The sequence below is a fragment of the Xiphias gladius genome, chromosome 12 (assembly GCF_016859285.1).
Source record: "Xiphias gladius isolate SHS-SW01 ecotype Sanya breed wild chromosome 12, ASM1685928v1, whole genome shotgun sequence".
Lineage (NCBI taxonomy): Eukaryota > Metazoa > Chordata > Actinopteri > Istiophoriformes > Xiphiidae > Xiphias > Xiphias gladius.
This window is the reverse complement of record NC_053411.1, coordinates 16,383,442-16,395,177: the sequence shown is the minus strand read 5'-3', so window position 1 is coordinate 16,395,177 and position 11,736 is coordinate 16,383,442. Positions and strand designations below refer to the sequence as shown.

The 11,736-nt window shown below is 40.7% G+C and overlaps 1 protein-coding gene across 4 annotated transcripts in view; it reads right to left on the bottom strand.

Annotated features, from left to right (window-relative positions):
• Positions 1–1,188: 1,188 nt before the first annotated feature.
• col4a5 (collagen, type IV, alpha 5 (Alport syndrome)) overlaps positions 1,189–11,736 on the bottom strand; it is a 59,051-nt gene continuing 48,503 nt past the window's right edge. For 2 of the 4 annotated variants that reach the window (XM_040140661.1, XM_040140662.1), the window contains 12 exons: positions 10,744–10,752; positions 9,249–9,257; positions 7,337–7,470; positions 7,096–7,168; positions 6,902–6,973; positions 6,580–6,708; positions 5,839–5,937; positions 5,287–5,499; positions 3,793–3,970; positions 3,597–3,711; positions 2,974–3,146; positions 1,189–1,343 (listed from right to left, as the gene is read on the bottom strand). In XM_040140661.1, coding sequence (XP_039996595.1) covers positions 1,262–1,343; positions 2,974–3,146; positions 3,597–3,711; positions 3,793–3,970; positions 5,287–5,499; positions 5,839–5,937; positions 6,580–6,708; positions 6,902–6,973; positions 7,096–7,168; positions 7,337–7,470; positions 9,249–9,257; positions 10,744–10,752 — 1,286 coding nt within the window. In that variant the 3' untranslated portion in view covers positions 1,189–1,261. The remainder of the gene's footprint in view (positions 1,344–2,973; positions 3,147–3,596; positions 3,712–3,792; positions 3,971–5,286; positions 5,500–5,838; positions 5,938–6,579; positions 6,709–6,901; positions 6,974–7,095; positions 7,169–7,336; positions 7,471–9,248; positions 9,258–10,743; positions 10,753–11,736) is intronic. The other 2 variants (XM_040140663.1, XM_040140664.1) reach the window with 1 other exon arrangement.

The following is an 11,736-nucleotide window of genomic DNA, read 5'->3' as shown; positions in this document are numbered from 1 at the left end:
AATTCTACAAATTGAATACAAAAGGTTTAAGCGATTGGCATCATTAATATCATACAAGACTGTTATGTTTTAGGGAAAATGGCTCTTACTGTGCTCAGTAGTTAGCTTTATTTTTGGGTGAAATGCATGACCTTTTTGTGGTTGAAAACAGTGAACAATCTCCCCACAGCCGAATAAAGTTTATATACCTTTTTAATCCTCTTTTTTCAAATATATATTTATTATATATAAAATACTGTTTCATTCATAAAAGCCTTACTTTGTACAATATCTGAGTTGGTGTGTGTCAGTGAGCAATGAAGTGAATGAATATGTGTGTTTGTGTGTGTGAATGCGTGAGTGTGTGAGCTAAAAAGAACCTGGAAATTGTCTCATAACAAACCGCTGGTACTGACTCAAGACCTAATACACTAAAAACAAAAGGTGTTTTACACAATATACACATTTTATTACTTACAAAAAAAATGTAAGAGAAAGAAGGTGTAGGCTGATGGTTAGCAGGCGGGCTATAGCAGGGTTAGTACCACTAAATGTAACGTAAAACGACAGAAAAATGACATAAAGAGAGAGAAAGAGCGTGTGAATGAAGAGCTAGTAATAAAAAAGGCATTCAGTCTCACTAAGGAAAGCTCATCATCAGTGCATCTCATCTTGGATGTTCCGAAGTCAAAGTGCCGATTTGGTAACCATCCAGTCCACATCAATAAGGCCAAAAAACAAAAAAACAAACAAAAAAAAAAAAAGCAATTCTGTCTAGAAATTGATGTACAGTATCACAATTTTTTTTATTTTATTTTATTTTTTTTTTTGCACCAATGTCAAAAGTGTTTGTTTTTTTTTTTTTTTTTTTTGTTTTTTTTCAAAGAGAAAGGAAACAATAATCCTTTTGGGGGAAAAGGGAAAAGAATGAAAAATGCACTTTTGTTGTCTCACATCCATCATGGCACCATTTAGTGATATTTTTCTGCTTTCATTTTGAGGTACTTCTTAAGAAAAACAAAGACTAAATGTAAGATTTATTTACGTCAGTTTTTTCTTTTTCTTTTTTTTTTTTTTTAAGCTGTGTTGCACAGTAGCACCATTGTTTAAGTTGTAGTATTTAGTTCGGAAGACAATGCACCATTGGAATTCCACCTTGTCGCCACAGCGACCCAATCCCCCCCCACCCCCCACCCCCCACCCCGTCCCCCGCCATCGAATCATCTCTTGTTATTGATTGGGCGTCCCCGGCAGCGGTGGGTTTGCGCGTTGCCGTGTGCTGTTACGTCCTCTTCATGCAGACCACGCAACGGCTGACGCGTGTCCGTAGGTTACCCGCCTTGAGAGTCTCCGACTGGGGCTTCCTGTAAGGGCCAAAGGTTAAAGGGGGTTAAGATCATTCTAAGATACATTAACACCTGGAAAAATTATATATATATATACTGTATGTAATTATGTAATTTTGATATATATATAAAATCCTCAATCTTTTAGGCTCCTGTTAAATTGAAATGGTTTGTTTGTGTTTCAAAATGACAGTTCCAATATTTAAAAAAACGTCGGCCTCATGTAAGAACATTTTTCACCTCTTTAACCTCCAATAACTGATTATTTTTAAGGCACTTGGGGGCAGCGGAAAGATAATTTTGACACATCACCTTTGACGTTCATATAGCGAGCCTGTCAGTGCAGTGAGGGTGAACCCAGACAGTAAAGTACAGCCGGTAAGGTGAACAATGAGCTGAGACTCATTATAACGTTCCGTAGATTCAGTCGATATTTCTGTTCTATCACTTATAATATCAGTTATAGCTGCTTTAACTACACACGTCATTAATTTCAGCATTAAAATAACGGACACCAACGAACTGCTATATAAGGCTACCTAGCAAAAAACTGGTGAATGTGACAAGTTATCTAAAATATGTACCACCGGAAAAACAAGTTCGTTCATATGAGTTGTTTTTGCATGAGGCCAGCTGATCCTATTTTGCCATGCTGTTTGTTTTATAAATTTGCTTATGTGTATGGAATTTATAAATGTCTTTTTCATATATTCCCACAATTTTCAGTTAACATTTTTCTTTTAATCGTTTGTGGAATTTTGGATTGAAACTCTGAAAATTATAAATGACTTCTATTAAGTGTAGAACTATTTCATTGCTATACAAAGCGTTATTTAAATATTTTAATTTTACAGTAGCTGTTCAAGCCAGACAGATGAATTGGTCAGGCCAATATATTGGCCAATACTAGCTCATTGCAAATATATTGTATTAGTGTATATTCAACTCAAGCTCAAAAATGCCAAAGATATGTCTGAGGTAATATGGAAACAGTGTCTAAATTACATAGTTTGTCCACAAGAGAGCGCTGACATGTTCATTTCTCAACTGTAAAATGTCCCACTCTGCAGATATCTTGGTCATAACCCTACTAATAAATGGAGAAATCTCTGTCTGTATGGCCGTTGATTTTTTTTTTTCAACAACCCCTCATCTGATTGACTTCAAACTTTGCGGGTGTATTGGTGAAGATCCAAGGAAGTGCCAGTCCAGGGACGGCAATCAGCGCCTACCAACAGGCACATTTTGAACGGACACTGCTACACTAGTTATTTAAAAAAACAAATTTAGGGATGATTATCAAAACTGCGGTTCAGTTGTGTTTTTAAGTACAAAAATGAATGTCAGCTGATACGTGTTTATCAAGGGCTCTGATAGCAGCATTGCAAGATGTTTAAAAATGTATTGCTTGCGGTGTGTTTTTAGCAAGATTTCAAACATTCACAAAATAGAATCTTCCTCTTTTTAAAATCAAATCATAAATCAAATGCAAAAAAAGTAAACCTTCTCTGTCTTTCTGCTGACTAATCACACGACACCATGAGTAATCAGTCTGGGTTGGCCATAGCAGGAAACTGACTCATGACCCATCTCTCCTGCAGTAGCTTCTCTAATTGCTAAACCGCTATTCTGGCGCATCTATCCATACCTGAACATCTCAGTGGGTTCCACAGTGGCCAGCCAGAAGCTGTAGGAGTTGCCATAGTAGTTGCATGTCCCCCTGCCGTGGCACTCTATGAAGGGAGCGCTGCGGAACTCCTCCAGGCAGGAGCCAGGGGAGGCCAGGGCCTGACCGGAGCCCTCTGCTCCTGCGCTGGTGTGCTGGGGAGGAAAGGGAAGACAGGTTATGTGTTGCACTGCGTAGATAAGAATGCATAAATGCGTACATGAAAATAAAAATGTGTAAATACAGTTCTGTGAATTCGGGATGACACTCTAGGCATAAAAACGGCTCAAATGCAACGATGTAGAAAGTCCGTGGAGGCACAGGGACACTGGAGCAACAATCTAGTGGGTGGGAGTGTCAGCAGTTGTGGGGTGGGGGCTGGCGGAGGTTGAATGGAGAAGCCTGGCTTTGGAAATGGGTGTCAGAGGGTTGTGAAACTGTATCTCAATTGGTGTGTTTAGCTGCTGAGGCACATTGCGAGGTGAGCATTATGCAGCCTGACCGCATGAGGGAAAATAAAACCCTGTGCTGCTGCCGCACACGTTTTTGCAAAGACAAGGATGCTGAGAACAAACACGTGGATGTGTATATGTATTATGTCCTACCATCATGAAGGAGTATCCTATCCACAGAGCCTCCCAGTTCGAAGGGCACGAAGGAATCTGGATGGTCTGACTATGGACTGCAATCACCATGGCTGGAGCTTCACACACTGAACACCTAGACACAGAGAAATTTAAAATTAAATACCACACATCCAACTCCACTCCTCTCCTTTTTCATTCCTCCACCCCACCCTACCTGCTAATGTAAGGCTTGATGCTCTCTCCAGTGATGGGGGCCATGGACATGGGCATGGGCTCGGGAGTGGACAGCCAGTAGGAGTAGTCGTTGCGGGAGGCGAAGTTGCAGACGTTGTTGATGTTGCAGAACATGAAGGGCATGGTGCTGAACCTGCGCAGACAGCTGCCAGCTGTTCCTAAAGTAGTGGGCAGACGGACGAGATGTTCAAATCTAACTATAAATGGACGAATCTCTGTCTGTCTGTCTGTACTTTGATTTTCTCAACAACCGCTCATCCAGTCGACTTGAAACATGCCGTGGTGTGTATTGCTGAGGACCCAAGGGACTGTGGCGTCGGCTGTGAAGTTTTGTGGATGAGCAGTTCTCAAGAAACATAAAAAGAGAAGTATTGCACAACGGTCGCTGACTACGTTAGGGCTGGACAACGATTAGGACAACGGCGCATTGCACAGATGACTGGGCCCGCTCGAAACAGGAATTCCCCTGAAAATAAGCGGCAGCTTCGGAACCTCGCTCGGGATCATCTGAAGTTTGGGACTATTTTAGACAAGAGACCCAAGCGCTGCAAATTGTAAACGGCTTATCACAGCTGCACAGCTGTTACGCGCGGTCACTTGAAGCGAAAAGAAGCCCGGAGCACTTTGCTTAAGATGCAGTGACAGCATGAAAGCGCCTTTTTAGTTTACTTCTTATCCCCACCCAAGCATGATATATTAGGATTATTAACAGGCAGAACAAGTCGTTTCTGCACTGCTTGCCTTTGTGGTAACGTAGTGTTACATCATGCCTCATTCAGCCGTTCTGTACTTTCTGTTTCCTTTAGTGGCCCCGAATGAGTGAGAAAATGTTACAGACTGATTTACAGTACAAGAAAACAGGCCTTCAATAAATCCTCCATTCATGAGGATTATAATGTTCAGTTTTTATTGAATCTGTTTAAGAGGATGTTGATTTAATTTTAATAGTCATTTTGGAGGCTGTAATTTGCGGTGCTGTTGGATTATATTGGGTTATACTGAGAGGTGTTCCTAATATTTTGTTAACATTAATTCATGTAAATGGGATGGAAAAAATATTAGCAACACCTCTCAGTATAACCCAGTACAGTTCAACAGTACTACAGATTACGGCCTCGGTAAATGACCATTAAAATAAATCAACACCTCCTTCAAACACGTTCGATACAAACTGAATATTATGAACCTCACAAAGGGAGGATTTATTGCAGGCCTGTTGTATTATACTGCATTAGTTTTATCTAAGTGTGTGTATGTGTCACTGCAGTCCTATTATTTAACATCGTAACACATCACGGACGTGGGAATTGGATGATGATTATTTGATGATTGAATAAAATATTGAACTATTAATGAGATAATAACCACGTTTTGAACGGGCACTGCTGTAGTATATAATAAAACAAGGCTGTAACAACTAACTCTTCAATCTAATCAGGCTTTCTGATCAAATAAAAACAAAGTTCCTTCGTACCAAGGTCCTGTCCATGTGCCCTCTCGTTGCCCTGCACGTACAGCAGGGAGTAGCCGTCGTAGATGGGGTTTGTTCCATCGGGACAGATGGGCACCTCCTGAGCCTGGCTGTGTCGGGTAATGAGGAAGCCATGGGCTACAGAGGCTGTTCCTGGAAGACCAGGAGGACCCTGTGGACCGTCTGAACCAGGGGGACCAGGGTAGCCACGCTGACCTGAGATAAGAGGAAAGGCATATATTTGAAACGGGGAAGCCACTGGGCTACAGTTGGGGCTTAAGGATCAGAGAGGTTGTCCCTATCTGCAAAATGCTGACGGGAAAAAAAACAAGTTAATTACTAAGTCCCATTATGTTTATAGTTTTACACATCATTAGGCAACAAATTCCAACCACGAGGTGGCAGCAAAATCTTAGCTGTATGTCAACCCTTTTCCCTACTTAAAAAAAGCTCGATTATGTTTATTATTTGTCGTGTTCGTGAAAACCACCAGCGATGCTAGACTTAGCCAGGTGAACTGTGATAGGCTCAGGTTCAGGCGGATGCTCGACGTACCAGGCTGGCCAGCGGGTCCGTTGTCTCCCTTCCTGCCAGGCGGGCCGCTGAAGCCAGGGGGACCCTCTGAACCAGGATCTCCAGGGCTACCAGGTTGACCTGAGAACAGGGAAAGAGAAGAGTACTCTTCTGTTAAATGAGAAAACAGTAATAATGCTGAGTCCACTTTATAGGGACACTAGACTAATTTTAGACACACATTTCCACTGTTTGAACAAACAACCCTGTTGATGTCACCAGGGTTTGAAGGGTCTTAGCTTGGGCTTGGAGACTTCCGATTCATAACAGAAAGCCTGCATTACAAACCGCAGGTGAAAGTTTTAAAAATGTGGGAATTTACCAGGCAGGGAGAGCTAAAAAAGAAATGCTCCTGAACTGCATTATGTGAAATGTACTAACCAATGTTTTTGAGGCTTGAGCCATACTATGGACTATCAGGATATCTTGGCCCTTGCTACTTTGATTTTAACCATTCTTTGTTTAATCTGTCCCCCAACATTATGAAACAAGGTATCAACAGTGAACAACTTTGACAAATTAACAAGATTAATTAACAAAAAGTCATCACTAAAAGTTGACAGAGTGAGAAACTATCTACAGCAATGCATCTGAAACAGAATGATGCAGCTATAACGATCATCTCATTTGTTATTCAACTAAACAAATCTCTGCCCTAACTGAAAGTCATACAACTGTCCAGTGACCTTTTGAGGTCCCATCAAAGAGTCCAGATTCACCCACCTGGGAGTCCATCACGTCCAGGAGAACCAGCTGATCCCCGACTACCAGGCTGCCCCTGAGGACCGGGGGGTCCTCGCTCTCCCTTCACCACGATAGGAGCCGGAGGTATACCGGGGTCACCAGGAGGGCCTGGAGGTCAAATGTAACAGAGCAAAATAATCAGTTTTAAATACGCAAAAACATTTAAACTGACTTCAAAGACAGATCTCGGTGTTGAATTTTGAGTTAAATACTATTTCAGTGTCACAGAGAGTAATATCTTCCAAGACTTGAATACATTTAAAAACATTTTTGTATATACTGATACTGGTGATTGACCCACCAGTAAGTCCAATATCTCCAGGATCTCCAGGAAGACCATTGCCACCAGGGAGTCCAGAGTCTCCCTTTGGTCCTGGCAAATACACAAAATAAAAGAAATCTCTGGGCTTTGCATATGGGGAACACTTATGCTTTAGAAACATTCTTAGATGGTAGGAAAAATGATAAAATGCTGCTACAGTAGTGTTGACTAACCAGGGAATCCGGGAACGCCAGGCAGACCAATGTCTCCCTTTATACCAGGGGCTCCGGGAAGACCAGAGGGACCCTGGTAAGAAAGAAGTGCAGACAGTTACATCTCAGTGGACAATCACATGTTCAATCCCTTTGACCATCCCCAAGAAATTTAAGATGCAAATTCTTTAAGTTACCGTTTCTTAGATCCTTCAAGTTGAAGGGAAAACAGATTTAGCAAATTTTAATAATATGATCTTACCGGGAATCCTGGAACACCAGACTCTCCCTTCTGTCCGAGGAAACCGGGCTGGCCAGGAGCACCGGAAATGCCCTTCTCTCCCTTAATGCCGCCACTTCCTGGGGGGCCACGGGGACCCTCTGGGCCACTCGGACCTTCAGATGCAGACGTCAAAGGTTCAAAGGTCAGGTACAGTATAATAGAGAAATAACAATATCATGCGCACAGGTTTCTGGTCGTTCTCACGAGGGGTGGTATCTGTTTGACCTCCAGTTATCAATAAAGCAAGTGGATTTTGTTGAAGAATTGTTGTACTTTAAAACATGTTTCCATAAATTCTGTTAAGAAATGTGTTAAATGAACACTGGTGGCCTATTTTTTTAACAAGGCCGAAAGTCCTACTTTTTCAGTCAGTGATTGTTTAATATTAATGGCTCATAACAAATTTTTTTTAATTTCTTAAATTACATAAATATTAGCTTTTAAAAAACTGCAAAAGATGCAGTAAATGAATAAAAATGGAAACTGAACTGACCCCAACCTTTACAATGGTCTTTACAATGCAACAATTGATGCACATACACATGAAATAAACAAATTCAATATTAGCTTTTAATTCTGCCTGTAATTTGCGGATTACATGTATCTCATTAGCCTGTATTGCTCACCAGAACTCATTATACTGTTTAAATAATTAGACATCACAGCGCACAAAGGATCATCTCAGATAAACATATTAATTTACTTAGTCTAAACATGTGGTCTAGATAGCAGTACACTTTCCTTTCATTCAGGGAAAACCTTTGCAACACAAAATTGAAGAGTTTCATTCCCAAATTTGGCATCGCTGGCTGACAAAAATCTTGCAAAAAAAAATCTTATAAACCACAATCTCGGATTCGTAATCCGTGCCAAAAAGGTTTGCAAACGGCTTCTGTCTTCAGAGAACAATGAATGGAGCCAATTAAGTCCAATTTATCTTAAAGGGTAGATTTAATGCTATATTGTGTTTTGTGTTTGGCGTAGCACCGCTTTCGTTGTGTAATGTATTTATTGTGCTTTTTCCTTGTTCTCTGAAGATAGAGTTTGCAAATCCTGCACATGGATAGGTAAAATGTGCATATGGCTTACAAATCCGAGAACACAGTTTATAAAACCGGTGCACAGATTTCGTAATTCAAGTCTGCCAGTTAGCAAACTTGTCGTTTATATCCACCCATACAGCTTTAGTTCAACCGATGAAATTTGTTTATCCACAGCAGCTCTACCTCTGAGAAACTTTTTTCTCTGGCAGAAATGAGAAAGGAGTTGAGAAAGAAGGCCAGAAACACAGTTTGTTTTCCTCTACGTGGTGAGATAAAATGGGAATGAAACTTTTCATGTGCAGATGATCCTGTACAACAACTGGACTATATGCGTGGATGGACAGGATTTCTTTTATGTTTGCGTTTATGTGATTATGAGCGGTCCTGAGTGAGACGTCCAGCCTGTCCTGTGGAGTGAAGAGAGGGTCAAAACACATCTGCTAACATTAGATTTTAACAGTCAACGCGAGCGAAAAACCTTTTCAACTTTTTCAGACTCTCACAATGAGATGCCACAATATCAAATCATCTATTATGACAGAGATCAAGAGATCAGGGCTTGGGACGAATTCATCTTCGATGCATTGAACGGATGCTCCTTAAAATTCGATGACTCAAATTTTTAAGCTATAAAAATTTGTCACACATTAGTGTGCCATTAAATCTGTTAAAATTTCAGTTTTGCATTCATATTTTAAACTGAGATCATTCGAAGTGAACTGTTCCCAACCCTGCATGAGACACATTTAAGCCCCGCTTTACACTTCGCCCTTCATTTCCCCCACATATCCCATCGACGAGCATGTACCACAGCATGTATGAAAACCATCAAACCATGGGAGTCTAACCTGGAGGACCTACGGTTCCCAGAATTCCCGGATAAAGCGGAGACAGGTTGACGGCATGGGGCAAAAAAGAAGAGGAGGTTTAGACAGAAGCAAGTATCAGTACAGAGACTCAGTCTGAACAATGACTGAGATATTTTTTCTTTACATAGCCAGGAGGTATTAAACAAAAAGGCTGCTGGGGAAAGGAAATGAATTCAGTAGCTTTACTGCATATGGCTATTTGTTTATGGACTGTTGTTGTAGCTTGTACATGGTTTACGATAGCATAAACCTGAGGCTCATTCAACGATCAGAATAACGCTCCCTGATTTCGATGTAGCACCCAACGACAACATGACCAAATCTCATAATTTTCCCCAAGCTCAATGCTGACGTTCTTAAACATGAGAAGCTCCCCTGAAGTCACGTGGCAGAAAAAAAGTGTTGATGTGGATTAAGGCTCAAAAATTAGTAACACGAGCAACCGGTTGTCGACTAAATACAGAGTCTGGCAGGTGTCATAAAGAGTGAAAACTAAGCCGTGCTGATGAATGACTGATTCCTGCGCTCAAATCGCTTAATTCATGCTCTCGCATGACTAATTTTTGCTCTTGAATTAAATATACTGTTAAATGCTATTGCTATTTTAGCATACAGTGGGGTCCAAGGTCTGAGACCACTTTCAGACATTTGGACCCCACTGTATGTGTGCGGTAACCCTGGGTTTAATGCGGTTTTGATTTGAATTCGGATGAAGATATCCAGATATCCTTGGTATTTAATCCATGCAGATTAATTTACCCCTTTGTTGTTGTTTTTTTTTTTTCTACCACATGACCCTAAGGGGGCTCAAGAGAGACTCCAAACTGTGAGTTGGTGGAAAAACTTGGGGTTTTTGGGGCTGCTGGGCACTTTAACAAAAACAAGAGTGAACCTTTAAGCTCCAATATGTTTAAATAATAACATTCTCCAGATATAGTTTATGCTTATGTACAAACTGAATTACTAAATTTAAACAATACCCAGCACAACTGAAATGACAGTACGTGACACATACTAAAAACAATGATTTAAGGTTTCAGGTGAGTTAGTATGACTATACGGTGGGTTTTGTGCTCATACAGTGTAATACCATGTGCTCAACACATTCTGACTGTTAGACTTGTATTTAAAAGTACCTACATGTGATTCAGTTAACATGCTGATTGTGCCAGAAAACTAGATTTAAAATCTTGGGTGTGTTATTTTTTTTTTTTTCCATTATAAAACAGAGAAGTTCTTTTAAGAGGTGCTTACTTGTTAAAGGTGCATTATACTACCATCGGCATGAAAAGCATGAAAAGTGAAAGAAGACGGTCTTTAGAAAGAAATAAAGGGTCAGAAATGAGAAAATGCAGCCATTTTCCCAACACTTTTCAGGTGAAATTTGTTCCAAGTGGATCAGAGAGTGAGATTAAACGCAGTCAGTGTTGCTGTAAAGAACGTGCATTAGGAGTCTGGATGCCGTTGATCTGACCTGCGGGACCTGCGAACGCCGGATGCATGTGTCATCACGCCAGGAGGCGGGGCCACACCACAGTGGGTGGGGCCAAGCCACAGGAAACAGGAGGTAAAATTTCATAGCATCAGCATTTATTAACCTGACACCCAGGACAACACTTGAGTGTGTTTTTCTAGCCTGACACAGTGCTGCTGTGTGGTCTGTGTGGACACAGTAAGGTGAACATTATGAATGAATATCTTGCTACTTACGATCTGACTAATGTCTTCAGGTTATGTCTGATTTACTTTATTAAATTTAATTTTGGAGACGTTAGTCTAATCTTTTTTTTTGGTGATTTTTCTTAAGTATATATTTGTTTTTAAAGCTAAATTAAACATTTAAAACTTCACTAATTAGGTCAAAAATGCATACGTTTTGCTTAAAGCAGCTCTAATCCATTTTTTCAACGTGAAGGCACTGGTAGAGACCAAAATCAGAGCTAAAGGAGAGTGAATACTGGACTTACAGTCACCAGGTGGACAGAAACACAACTTTGAATGAATGATAATGTTGCCCTGTAACTTCTAGAAGTGTAAGTTGTGTTCAATGTTGTGTTCACAGCTTGTTTCCCGTAGCAACAAGAGGCCAAAAAGTGCTGTTATTGCAGGGTTAACTCATTAAAAGTCGATGTTTTAGAGATACACCGTTTTCACTGGACAGCAACGGTATGTTGATATGAATTGTACCAATCATACCCCTGTGCATTGCTTCTTAGTAAATAGGAAATGGTACATTTTCCTGAGGTGTGCGTCAGGGTTGTCCACTGTTTCCAGCACTGTGTTAGGCTTGTTCTCAGTGGGTATGTTCAAGTGTGTGTTTGTGTTGGGACAGACGATGCCCATGCAGACGACTGATTGGTGGGACAAAACACACTCAGGACAGCAAAGCCGGACACAAAACCCGAAATACTCACAACTAGACTCTAAGGTTATTGATGCTTTTGGTTACAGTTGGGGGTTTTGAGAA